This window comes from Lepidothrix coronata, unplaced genomic scaffold (assembly GCF_001604755.1).
Source record: "Lepidothrix coronata isolate B3197 unplaced genomic scaffold, Lepidothrix_coronata-1.0 Scaffold118, whole genome shotgun sequence".
Lineage (NCBI taxonomy): Eukaryota > Metazoa > Chordata > Aves > Passeriformes > Pipridae > Lepidothrix > Lepidothrix coronata.
In genome coordinates, this window is record NW_016690298.1 from 196,695 (window position 1) to 209,953 (window position 13,259).

General features: G+C 41.0%; 1 protein-coding gene across 2 annotated transcripts in view; it reads left to right on the plus strand.

Moving 5' to 3' along the window:
* Positions 1 to 309: 309 nt before the first annotated feature.
* The window catches only part of LY75 (lymphocyte antigen 75), a 43,792-nt gene continuing 30,842 nt past the window's right edge, over positions 310 to 13,259 (plus strand). For both annotated transcript variants that reach the window (XM_017825352.1, XM_017825353.1), the window contains exons 1-12: positions 310 to 421; positions 2,610 to 2,984; positions 3,930 to 4,103; positions 4,358 to 4,522; positions 5,103 to 5,213; positions 6,714 to 6,854; positions 8,474 to 8,662; positions 9,332 to 9,489; positions 10,359 to 10,469; positions 11,709 to 11,797; positions 12,141 to 12,313; positions 12,492 to 12,688. In XM_017825352.1, coding sequence (XP_017680841.1) covers positions 337 to 421; positions 2,610 to 2,984; positions 3,930 to 4,103; positions 4,358 to 4,522; positions 5,103 to 5,213; positions 6,714 to 6,854; positions 8,474 to 8,662; positions 9,332 to 9,489; positions 10,359 to 10,469; positions 11,709 to 11,797; positions 12,141 to 12,313; positions 12,492 to 12,688 — 1,968 coding nt within the window. In that variant the 5' untranslated portion in view covers positions 310 to 336. The remainder of the gene's footprint in view (positions 422 to 2,609; positions 2,985 to 3,929; positions 4,104 to 4,357; positions 4,523 to 5,102; positions 5,214 to 6,713; positions 6,855 to 8,473; positions 8,663 to 9,331; positions 9,490 to 10,358; positions 10,470 to 11,708; positions 11,798 to 12,140; positions 12,314 to 12,491; positions 12,689 to 13,259) is intronic.

Below are 13,259 nucleotides of genomic sequence, written 5' to 3' on the forward strand. Positions count from 1 at the left end.
TTCTTCTGTCTTTCTTTCTTCCTCCCTTTTTTTTTTTCCTTCTCCGCAATTCCCCTTCACCTTTACCTCCTTGTTTTCACTTGCGACCCCCCTTTCCCTCCCCCGCCTTTCACTCCCTCACCCGCAGCCCCGCTCCCGCCGGGGCCGGGCCCCGCCTCACCCCAACCTCGGGGCCACTTTTCTCCTGGCAACAAGTGACGCGCGGCAGGGTGGCCAATGGGGCGGCGCTGGCGGGGCCGGGGCCGGCGGCGGGCGCGCCGCTCGGGCAGAGCGAGCCGGGCAGAGCGAGCCCGGCAGCGCGGCCGCTCCGCGCAGCCTGCGCGCCGCGGGGGGACCATGGCCCGGTCGGTGGGGCTGTGCCTGCCCTTCTGCGGCCTCGCCCTGCTCCTGCTCTGCTGCGCGGCCAGAGGGGGCCCCGCAGGTAAGCCGGGCGCCCGCCGTGCGAGGGGGAGGCGGTGCGCGGGGGCGCGGCGGGGCGCGGCGGGACCTTCTCCGCCCCGGCCGGCGGCGGAGCGGCTGAGGAGGCGCTGGGACGGGCCTTCCGTTTTGGCCGCTCCGCCGGGCGGCAAAGTCCAACTGCGTGGAAACAACCTGGGAAACTTAGTAGGAACAGAGAAAAAGGCAGGGAAAAACTCCGCATTTCCCTCACGGACCGTGCGCTTCGCCCGGGGCGGCGCGAAAGCCGGTGCTGCCCCGCCGGCCTCGGCTGCCACGTTCCCGAAGGTGCCCGCGGGGTCGGGGCCGCCCCGGCCGGGCCGAGGCCTTTGGCCGGACACCTCGGGGAGAGGAATAACCCCGACCCGGGCGGGTCCCCGGCAGGGCGTCCCGCCGTCCCCGTTACCCCCCACTTTGTGCGCAGGGAGAGGCAGGAAGGAGGCTTCCCCTGTCCGACAGAAAGCAGGTGGAAAAGTTCACGTTGAGCACATTCTTGTAAACCAAAGCCACGGCTCGGTGAGAGCTACTGGGAAGCAAGTTGAGCTCAGTTCACTAACTATTTGCAGCTGACGTATTTTTTATATCCTGTGTCAGTAACAGGGTAAGGTTTGTAGCTGAAGACGTGAAGTAAAACTTCATGGCCGGGAGTGTTGAACTGGACTAATTGGGTATTAAGAAATTGCTGTACAGAGAGATCTGATGAGACAACACCAGCAGTTTTTCTGTGAAGGTTTTAAAAAGTGGTTTTCTACTTGAGATCAGCATGAGGGTTGTGGGGGAAGAAGTGAAAGATGTAACATGTTTTCAGCCTCTTCTCACAAGAAATCGAAAAAAGGAAAAAAGTCTTGAGGGGATAATAAAAAGCAAAAAGCAGATATAGTGCCGAAAAAGCACAGCCATGAAAGGTACCGCAAAAGTGAGTTTGATTGTTGAAATGTCTTAGTTAAAAGGCTGACAGGGACAGTTGGTTGAAACGTGCTGTTTAGAAATAGTCGCTGCAGTAGGTGGCTGACTTAGAGGTTCTTCTTTACAGTGCGACCAGCTCAGTACTATTTAGATACTATTTGGCACTCACACAGGGAAAAATTCATGAGTATACTGGGAAGTAGTGGTAAAATTCACTGCATAACATCACTGAATATTTTCCTTGCTGTTCAGCCAAACCTATTATTAACTCATAATAGAAAAATGCAGTAGGAATGTGATTGACAGTGCATTGCTATTAAATACAAAACACTACTCAGCAGATTCTTTATTTAAGCAGCGGAGAAATAGCTTTGTGGGTCTGGGAGAGCCAAGGTCCATATGAGCCTGGGCAGTGAAAGTTTTATGCTGTGAAGCCATCTTTATGGTGGCACAGAAATAGCTTTAGGTCGTTTTTTTCATGGTTAGCTTAAACCTACTGCCGCTTGTCAGAAGTGTTGTTGTACTGGCAGATGTGTTAGCTTGTAAGAGTAGGGTGATCCATATATTTTTTAAGTTGTATACTGTGCTTTTTTTTTTTTTTAAGACATACTGCATCACAACTGAAAATGAAACTAGGGTGCTTATATAATTCTTTAAATGTTACTCCTAATCTCTGGTGGGATAATCTTTGTCATCTTCTGTGGTATACTCTTTGTAAAACCCTCTCCCCAGTGCCAGTTATTGTAGTAGTACTGCAGTTGCACCCACAAACTGGTTCACACGTAAACCTGTCATGCTGTGTATCATACATGATATGCAGTTAAAAAAAACATAAGTACTTACTAAGTGAAGATTATTATTAGTTACATTTTATGGTATCTGTAGTGTGTAACTTGTAGATAGGCATGAAGACTAGATTCTTTACCTAGTAAGCTTGCAAAATAATCAGGGGTTGATCCAATCAGTATATGTTAAATGAAAAGGAAGAATTCTCATCAATAGAATTGGACTTAGAAGTCTCATTTTGTCTCTCCTCTTATAAAGACTTCGAAAGAGCTCTTTTTCCCTGGAAGTAAGGGGTACTCACTGAATAGTGAAATGAACTGAATGTGGCTTATACGAAAGAGGTAGTTTAATGTACGAACAGCAGTTGCTGTACTTTTCTGGTAGCATCTCTCAGAATGCAATTACTCTTTTAAAAATGAGCTTCCTGTGTCAATGATGCTGAATCATAGCCATATGTGGATATTTTTTTTGTTCTTATACAGGCAATGATGCTTTTGCCATTCGCCATGACAAAGAGAACAAGTGCATACAAGTTAAAAACTCGCGGATAGTGATAGATGACTGCAGGGAGACAAGTGAAGCTTTATGGAAATGGGTATCCCAGAATCGCCTCTTTCACTTGGGGTCCAAGCAGTGCCTGGGACTTGATATATTCACAAAATCAGTGTCTCGACTGAAAATGGTTGATTGTAACTCAGAGTTAATGCTGTGGTGGCGATGTGCTGATGCTTCCATCATTGGTGCGTCTCAGTACAAAGTGACTATCAAGAATACCTATGTGACTGCAAGCATAAATGCAACAGACCAGTGGAGAAGCAACAATTCCTCCAGTGATATATGTCGATACCTTTACTATGGTAAGTAAGTTTTTACAGGGGTTTGGAGATTTTTTATTTGTTAAGGGCTTTTTGAGTATGTCTGTGCTGACAAGTTAATCATGTGAAAAGACTGATCAGTAAAGCAATAGAATGTTTTGCTGTGGAGAGATACTGATATTGAAATATGAAACTTCAGTGGTCTTTAATAAAAATAACCATGCACGACTGCAGAAGTTGTGTTATCGAGTGTGTTTCTTCACAGGTTTAAATCCCTCTCACCGTATTTGAGCTCAAACATATTTAATTATGAAATATCAGAACTGACACTGTCCTCTTCACCATCATAGGAATTTTGCTGTTTGCAGAGTTTATTTGCTTTGCTGGTAGCTGTACAGTCAAGTCCAGAGCATGCTGCTAGCTCGCAGCCTGCTGGACTGTCAGGAGCAACCCATTCGCTTTGGTGTGATAGTCTGTCCACTCGCTATGGGAGCCAGTCTCACTGGAAATCTCATGCTTGCTGGAAGAAGTGGTGAAAGCTAGCTTTACCATATTTAGAGGCAGAATTTTCTTTGTATTTGAATTGTTCAAAGTGGCCAGTCTAAAGAGCCCAGTAGGCTCCAATTTGAAATGTTTTCCCCCTCCCATGTGTGTTGATTCCTAGAGCCTTGTTCTGAAGGACTCTGTGCAAACCACCCAGATTTCAATAGGACAGTGAATTTATCCCTAACTTACCAGGTTGGGGGAAACAAGTTTTTGCTGTTTCTCAGAAGAAAAAGTACAGAAAAATATTTTTGTATAATTTGTTTCAGTTCTGGCATTGCTGTATATTATCTGTAACAACAAGATAAAGTATTTTAAGATCACAAGTGTGATTTGCATGGCTTTAAGTTAACTATGTCTGTACAAACAGAAACATTTTGCTGCCCTTTCCATCCCTGGGCAACTTGTATTTACTTCTTTTGTTCTTTTTTTTTTTTCCTGCAGAGGTTTATACCAAAGATGGCAACTCATATGGAAAACCCTGTGAGTTCCCCTTTCTGTATAATAAGACGTGGCATCATGACTGCGTTCAGGATGAAACCCATGGGGGTGGGAAATGGTGCGCCACATCTGAAGACTACGCTCGTGATGGAAAATGGGGAATCTGCTTACAACCAGGCATGTTGGATTTCTAAATAGACATCCTAAAAGTGTTCTGTCACTTCACGTATGTGCGGCTCCACCTCGGTGTAGCGTGTTGCTGTTAAGCTGGTTAAAAGCTTTTCTATTGCAGCATTGACTTACTCTGCAGTATTTTTGACGACTGATATAAAAATCTATAGATCTTCAATATTCAAAAGTTTTTCTTTTGAAACGTTCATGATGTTTCCATATAGTTGTGGTTACAAGTACCTTCTGCTTCCTTTAAACAGAGGATGGCTGTCATGATATCTGGGAACAGGATCCAGGGTCTAAAAATTGCTACCAGTTTAATACACAGTCTGCTCTTTCTTGGAAGGAAGCTTATATTTCATGTCAAAGGCAAGGAGGAGATTTACTTAGCATCCAAGATGCATCTGAATTAAGTTACATACAAGGTAGGTGTAATTATTCACATACAAATATTAGGAAATCTTGATAAATTAACATAAAGTGGAGGCAGCGTTTTAATTTCTATCCTAAAATTCTGGGTTAAAACGTGATTGTACTTAAAATGTTTTGGTTTTCATTTGTGTCACAAAACTAAGGTGCTGATCTCACTTTACGGTGTTTTTTAAATTTATCTGTGTGATTTCATTGTAGCGCTTAGCTGTTCATATTTGTAATGAGGAATGTCCCCAGAATCTCAAATGCAGGCCAGAGTGACAGTTGGTGTTTTAGCAGCATGTTACTCACTTGTTATGAAATTGTCCTCACTAATGTTCAGTCTTGGCCTGGAGGAATTATCCGTGTGCCTCTGGGACTGTAAAACCAAATGAGAAACATCTGAAGGCACTGGGAGGGAAGGCTTGTGTGGATGAATTTCTCATCAGTTCAAGAAAGTTTGCATATCTGATTGTAGTAGCAATCCTTCTTTCCTTAATTGCATACCATTTCAGATCACATTTTTAATTTCAAGGAGACCCATAAAAGATGAATATTTTATACTAATGGTTTTCTTTAAAAAAAAATCTCTAGCCAAGGATGACATTGCTGAGATCTTCTGGATTGGCTTAAATCAACTGGACGTTTCTGGAGGTTGGCAGTGGTCAGATCACAAACCTTTGAATTTTGTCAACTGGCATCCAGGTACTGATATTTCTGGTAGTATTAACAATATTCACAACAGTAACTAGTATTTTATGGGTTTTTTTTCCCTTCTCATTCCATTTTCAGAAGCATCTTTTCCTCCTAGCCAGTGAATCTTTCTGTTCACATTCTATATTTATGGCTGATTAGATTAATAAATCTCTAAAAATGTAAAACTTAAATAATATCTTTAAAATCTGTTTTAGTAAAGAATCCACAGCTTTCCTAGCTGCTAAATTTCTCCTCCCACTGATAGAATGGCATTGACTTTCCTCAAATATTATGATTGTTGGTGTGTGCACAAGGACTGACATTACTTAGAAGCTTAACTTGTGTTTTTAAACTTCAAGGTTACTTAAATTTGTTTCAAGGTGAAGATGAAAGGAGTATAAAACCTTTGAAAAACCTTTTTTAATTACTCCAAAGTTCCCGGTAGTGTTGGTGAGACTCTTGTTTGTTAGGAATTTTCAGAATGAATTTGTAATATTTGCACAAATATGTGGTGGATATATATGAGAATCCTGGAGAAGTAATGATCAGGAATACTGAAGCTAATACTGTTCTGTTACTCAAGCTGAATTTGAACCTTTTTAAGTGGAATTCTCTTTTTTCCTTTACTTTCTAGAATAGTGCTGCAACAGGAATTCTGTGAAAAGTTGATAAGGGGCTTCTGTTACTTCTTTGAAAGCTTTACTAAGTAATTTCTGTGAGATTTTTCAAATGTGGTCTGTCTTTTGGAAAGGTTAAGAACTTTGCTGCTTGTACTACTGGCTGCACCTTTTTCTGGAACTGTGATCACACTGTAGGACTGTAATACAGAGCTAGAGGCAAGACTATCCTGAGCTTCAGTGGCATAATTTAGTTTGCAGTCATAGCATACATACTAATATTTACTGCTCTGATGAAAATACTTTACCATACCCAGTACAGGGAGAGCTTGGGTGCTCTGTGTAGGTCACAGCCAAAAAGTTCTTTTAGGAAAGGGGCTTCAAGGAAAGCTGGGGACTGCAAAAAAAGAAGTTATTTTCTGTGATATTTCTAATTTGGGGCCTTGCCTAAGATTTCTGTAAAAGTAAGGGTTATGGTTAGCACTGAGAGAAAGTGCAGAGCTGTGCTTGGAGTGAGGGTGGGAAGGGACTGCCAAAGAAACTGCCAAAGGAAACTGAGGGCTGCAAAAACAGTTCTCCCCTGAGATATTTCTAGTCTGGGAAAGTGCTTGGCCAAGTGTTTGTTGTATTGTAAATAGAACATTCCTCCTGGTTCTATGATTAAACATTGGAAAAGAAGTCCGGATTCCTCGATTCTGAAACTTTCTTAGAAAAAACTTCCAGCAGGACCTATGGTAGGACAAGTGCTTTCATTTGATGCAAGTTTTCTTCAAATACAAGGTGCTGTAAAGTGTGTTATTCTTGTATTGAAAAGCAGTAGTAAAATGAAGCAGTTTCTGCCTTACTGTTTGATGACTTGTGTTACTCTGTTTTCATTTGTTCCTGTCTGTAGATATGCAGAGTTTGTCCCCACTGGATGGGACTAGTTGTGTGGTGATGAATGCTGCTTCAGGTCAGTGGCAGAGTTACCATTGTGGGACTCAACTTCCATATACTTGCAAGAAGTCACTCAGTGAAGTTTCAAGCCTCCCAGGTAGGACAGTTTGCATTTTTGAGTTTTGTATGTTAATATGAGTATAATGTTCGCTTATGGAGTCTTTTTTTTCCCTCCACAAGCCTTCTTAGGCATCTCTGCCAAAACATTTTCTCAACAGCTTTGAGTTACTTAGCAGAGCAGAAGCAAACTCTGTTTCTCCAGTGTTAAGATGATGCATCACAAACAGTTTTTATTTTTTGCAGCTTTCTTGTTCACACATAAAGCATTTTGCAGCACAGTCCTGCCCTTTTCATCACGTTTTCCTCCAAGGCTTTTGCCTTCTTTCTTGTGTTGCTGTAAGTCTGGAACTGGCAGTTGCACTTTGAACCTTTTCATCTTTGCTTTAAGCCTGTTTCTCTCAGTCTTGGTGTGTATTAAAATAAAGCGGGGCTTACCTGGGTCTTGGATCAAACTCTGTTGAATTAAAATAGAAGTAGTTAAATAACCTTACTATCCTTTGAAACCAGGCCCAGCACTGGAAATCAGAGTGCAAGAAGTGGTAGCTTTCCCAGTGTGTACCCTTTACTGGACCCATAACAGCTCTTATGAGATAATTATTCCCTTTTCCCTACCTGCACACACATATACAGTCTTTCAGCATACGGTGTCCAGCTGTGACATAGAACTGCTTCCATGCTTTTGGACATTTACCTTCACCTAGATGTCCAACCCTTCCCATACCTGTGACCTGTTCTTCCGTGCATGCTTTGGCCTTACCGAATTTCCAGGGCTCATGCTTGCAGAGATCTCCTGCAAAAACTTTTACTGGAAAGTAATTGTCCTTGGATAATGGGGAGGACTAGGGGATAAGAGGGATGAAGAAGCAGTGTTGTGGAGGTGGAAAGTGTCATGGAGTGTCTCTGACTAAGCCATGTTCTCTCCAGCTCCCCCTGGAAAGGTGTGTGCTTTTGAGGAAAAAGTAGGAATCAATTTAAATTTAACTAAACTGGTTCAAATTTCCAAATGATCCCCTGAAAACTAGTTGCCAATAATAATTCTTATCTGTTCTCTTGCTCCTCAGTGGGGTATGTGGAGTTATTACCAGTGTTTATATAGTGTATTATTAATTAAAAAACAAAATTCCTGTGATTAGAGTGTTTTATAGTGTACTTTGAACCAGAAAGGCTGTTAGTATATACCTTTTCAGCATGCATTAAAACCAGTTTGAATTCTTGAATATCTTGAGAAAAAAAAAGCAAACTTAAAACTAAGTATTTGTTGAGTTGTGTGCTGCAATCCTGCAATGACTTATCTTGATTTGTCGTTAGTTGCTTTTGAAATCTTGCTTACAATTACTTTTGAACCTTTTGCTTACATTAAGGCTTAAGCTTAATGTAATGCATTCTTGCTCTTTACTTTCACTCACACTAACTTCTTTCTCCTTCTGCCTACTTCATGGCCCCAAAATATTATGACTCCTCATAGTGCTGCTCTTTGAAGTCTATTTGTTTGACTAAACTGTGACCCTTTCTTTAAAAATTAGCTCTGAAGAGATGCTAACATATTCTGATTGCTGCATTCTGGCTGTTTTCAAGGTGCTGCTGGATTTAAAGCCAACCCCTTGCACTACCCGAAGTAAAACAAAAGCCTCTAATTCCATTTCTCTTCATTATTAGAGGATTGGAGACACTTGGATACTCGCTGTGATTCGGGCTGGCTTCCCTATGATGGCTCTTGCTACATGCTGATAAATAACCCATCACCTTGGAGCGTGGCAGATGAGTTGTGCAAAGCAAATAAGAGTAACCTCATCAGCATACACTCATTAGCAGATGTTGAACTGGTTGTTACAAAGCTTCATAATGGTGAGTTGAGATAGTTGTAAAGGTCAAGCACTAAGTGCTGCACACCACAAATTAGAAACTGCTTTCCATGTTCTAGTATAAGCTTGTCATGACCTCTTGCTTTTAAATGTAGGTGTTCATTCTGTAGGTGTACTGAGACTGGTGCTGAATGTTGCTGTTCAGATCCAGGCCCTCTATGTTAGCTCTTGTTTTGGTTTGATTCATTTATTTATTTATTTATTTATTTACTGGGCTAACCTACTTCTAGTTTCTTAATACTTTGTGTTTAATTTTCTCATTCAAAGAGAATAGTAGATTATTGGGTCAATATTTTGACTGCTGGAGCACTGAACTAATAAATATTATCTGCTGTCTTCAGTGTTACATCTTTGTCTACACTCGTAAAATTAAATTTGGTTGAGCTTCATTTTGCTTATGTGTTTGTTATTTCTGTTTGTGGAATTTTTTTTTCTTTTTGTTATGTTCTCTGTGAAACTCACAGTCAAGAATATAAGTTAAGAAACAAGATAATAATACATTGTGCTTGTCTCAAATACCCTTTTTCACTGTAAGAAAAAAAATCAGCACAGTATAGTGATAAAAATATTAATTTTGCTGATGTCACATTCCTTTCCTATTAGTTTGAATGTTATTTTGAAACTACAGTGTTGTCCTAATTTTAAATTGCAGACGCAGAAGAAGAAATGTGGATGGGTCTTAGGAATGAAGATGTGCCAACCTTGTTCAAATGGTCAGATCGTTCGACTGTGGTTTTTACATATTGGGATCAGAATGAACCAAAAGTTCCTTTTAACAGCACTCCTAACTGCGTGTCATACTCAGGCAAGGTAGGAACACAGTGTTACATCGTAGTAGAGGCGACATTGATGTGTGTGAAAGCCAAGGAGGGGGATAAAGCAGATAACTGATCTTATTTCTGGAATAATCTTTAAAATACATGTAATCATTTTTCTACGAGCAAATTGCTTTAAATTATTTAGCCAAAACTTGCTAGCTGTGTACTGGAAAGAATGGAAGAAATGACTCACAGCTCTGAGACTGTCACTACTGTTGGCCAGACGGTTGTCCTTGTCACTGCGTTTTGGGTTAATGTATTCTTGCATGTCTCTGGTAGAGAGCTAGAAAGGGGGTGGGGCAAACTATTGAAAGGAAAAGCTGGGTTCAGCCATCTTCAGGACCAGTTTGGGCCACCCAGTGTGAGGATGGGTAGTGTGATACCTTGGCAAGAGGAGAGGACAGACACTGAGGCTATACAGTGTAGAAGAAGGAACGACTGGGTGAGGGAAAGTGGTCACTAGGACAATGGGAAGCGGGTTATATCCTATCCAGATTCAGCAGAAAAGTGGGGCAAGCCATTGGATCTCATGTGCTCAGCTCCTCTGAGCTGTGTCTAAGCTGCTTCCACAGCAATCTGAGCAGACCTCCTGCACCCATTCCCTTCCTGATCTAAGAGAGTTGGCATCACCCTGGCCTTTTCTTTCCCTTTTGGATGTGATCCAGAATCCTGCCATCTCTGCATGTGCCAGCTTTCTCTCTCCCTTCCAAACACGCACCTATGCATACAACCCAGGACATCTCACCCAGATATTTATGGTAGAGGCATTTTGGCTTTCCCCTTGTGGAAACTCAGCCCCTGCAAACATGGAAATTGAAAGATGTTAGAATTTAAAATATTTTTTTCCTTTCATTCTTATAGTTGGGACAGTGGAGAGTGAAATCCTGTGAAGAAAAATTGAAATATGTTTGCAAGAAAGAAGGAGAGATACTGAATGAAACAAAATCAGATGAAAGATGTTCACTGGAAGAGGTAATAGCCTGCATTTCTTTTACTGTCACTTGGTTCAGAAAGCTAAAATCTGCCTAAAAGCACTTCCTCTACTTCCGTTTCATTCTTGTCCATTCAGTAAAATCTGTGAAACATTTTAGCTGGGAAAGGACATGTGTATAGCATGAGCTAAATTTCAGATTCTCCTAAGCAGGCTCTCGATGTATTATCAGCCTGTTTATTGATGAAAGTATTATGAGCCTGGACCCAGGAGAGTTGTGTTTTATTTATTTGTTTGAAAAAAAGCAAATTAGAAATGTTATTGATAACACCGTTTGTTCTGCGGTTTATGCTTTAAGTATGTTTTAAAATTTAAGATAAGCACTTTGCAACATAAAGATATGCAAAGATAGTTAATGGAGATTAGGTTTCTGTTACACATCACTAGGCTCTCATTTTTATTCTGTGACTTGAATAAAGGTGGGAGGGGTTTGGTTGTTTTGCCTTTTTTTTTTTTTAAGGTATAACATGTTACAGCACAAATAAGGCTTAAAAAGAAGTCTGTTGTCTTTTGAACAAGCTTAGGATGGTATTACTAGCTACTTCAGAGTTATGTGGTTCAGTCTTGTGTGGCACATTACTTGCAACAGGAAAAATGTTTATCCCGTATCTTTCTTCCTGCGCAACCTTGGGGTACTTTTCACTGTCTTTTCAGAGACCTCTAGCATGTAGAGTTACAGCTTTAAGTGCTGTTCAGACACCAATGGCATTGGTAGGCTAGAAAAGAGTTAACACATTAATGTGCCTTGAAATTTCAGTGTAAATATGGGGATAAGTGTTTGAATAATAGAGAAATTTTGTAAGTTCATCCTTTTTTTCTCGGAAGTAAAGAAACACTAGTAATGCCCTCTTAGTATTCCTCTGTTTGAATCCTGGCGTTGGTGGAACAGCATGAAAACTCCTATTGTTTTGAATAGGACTATGCTGTTGTCCTTGTGTTTCTCTCTGTAAATGTACGTAGTGGTCAGAAGACTCTGCACAGGCAAGCTAAAACAGTGGTGTATTTTATTCCTGTGGCTGCATTATTTCTTACAACTGTGAATCTGAAGAGTTGATGATACTGGACCTTGTATGTGACATGCTGCGACACACTGCATTTCTTTCTTGTTTATGATGTGCCAGCTTGTGGCATCAGCAATATTGGCAATGATTTATTTTCTCCTGTAGGTAATGCCTAAATTAGATTGTTTTGTACAAATGTGGGTTTTGTTCTCTAACCAGGGATGGGAGAGACACGGGAACTACTGTTACAGGATCGATAAAACGGAAGTTTCATTTGGAACACGGTGCAATCTTACAGTGATGAACAGGTAAAGCACATTTGTAACTTATGGGCAGGTTTAACAGTACAGTCCTGGAAAAAAAGATCAGAGATTAAAACCTCAGTATGCTAACTAATGGTTCATAAAGAAAAAGTAGGGAGAGAATTGCTTTTGCTGAGAAACTAGTGTTTGGTGTGACCATGGTAAACCTACAGTGTGAAACTTTCTTGGAAGCATGAGAATTCCCAACCTAGAGACCACATGTTGAATACAGGACTGCCTGGACAACTGCTTGAACTGACTCATGTAGTAATATGCCTATTTTTAAAATTGTCTCAGTAGTTTCAGATATCTTTCAAATATTGACTCAGATCAATCTGTGAATTTTCAGATTTGAGCAAGAATTTATAAACAGTCTGATGAGAAAACACACCGAAGTTGAAGAAAAGTACTTCTGGACTGGTTTGCAGGATATTAGCCAATCAGGAATATATTCCTGGGGTACAGTGAATGGGGAAAAAACTGAAGCTGTGACATACTCTAACTGGAATTCCTTGCAACCAGGTAAATTTGAAAATTAAAAAATACATAAAAATACTATCCTTTTAGATTGAGCAAGCAATGGAATACCATGTTACAGAACTCCAGGCATGAAATAAAATAGTAAATCACAAATATGTCAGGTTTTTTTGGGAAAACCAGCCAATGGTTTTAAATGTGGTTTTTGTGGCTTTAATCTTAGAGTTTTCAGGAGGATGTGTGGCCATGTCCAATGGAAATTCTCTTGGAAAGTGGGAAACTAAGGACTGTAAAACCACTAAAGCATTTTCGATCTGCAAAAAATATATCGGGCAGCCCAAGGAGCCAGAAGTGCTCCCAAAGCCAACTGATCCCTGTCCCCCTGGGTGGCACAATGGATCAGGCCTTGCCTGCTACAAGGTAAAATGTTATTCCTGTTTGATTTTAATTGCTTGTTACTGTCTTGGAGTAAGTGTGTGATTATGTGGTGCATAGCTGCTCTGAAGTGTATCTTAAAGGTGTTTTACACCAGGAGGGGGAATTGATGTTGATGCTACAGCATTCGCCCTGTGCTGCCATCTCAGGAGCCTGTTGCTGTTGGAGGGTGCTGTACCCATATCATACCCTGCTGCCAACTTGCATGCAGAGACACCTGAATAGGGAAGGAGAGCACTTTGCATCACCTGCCCTTGTTCTTTTCCTTTCTGTACTCTTAACAGTGTAGGCAGGAGAGATGGGATTTTCTCTGGTATGAGTATAGATATAAAAAATGTGCAGCCTCAATTGCATTTTACTGTTTTTGAAGTGAACAGTGGAAATAAGCAGCTGAACTGTTAGCTGGAATGGCTTAAACAAGTTTGTATTTAGAAATGCAGGTTTTTCCCTCCTATTAACAGTGATAGTTATTGCCTGAAGTTAAAACTGAGACTGTTCACTGGGTTGTTTATTCATTATTTCTGGACTCAGTGTCTGCAATGAACTGTCTCTTGCA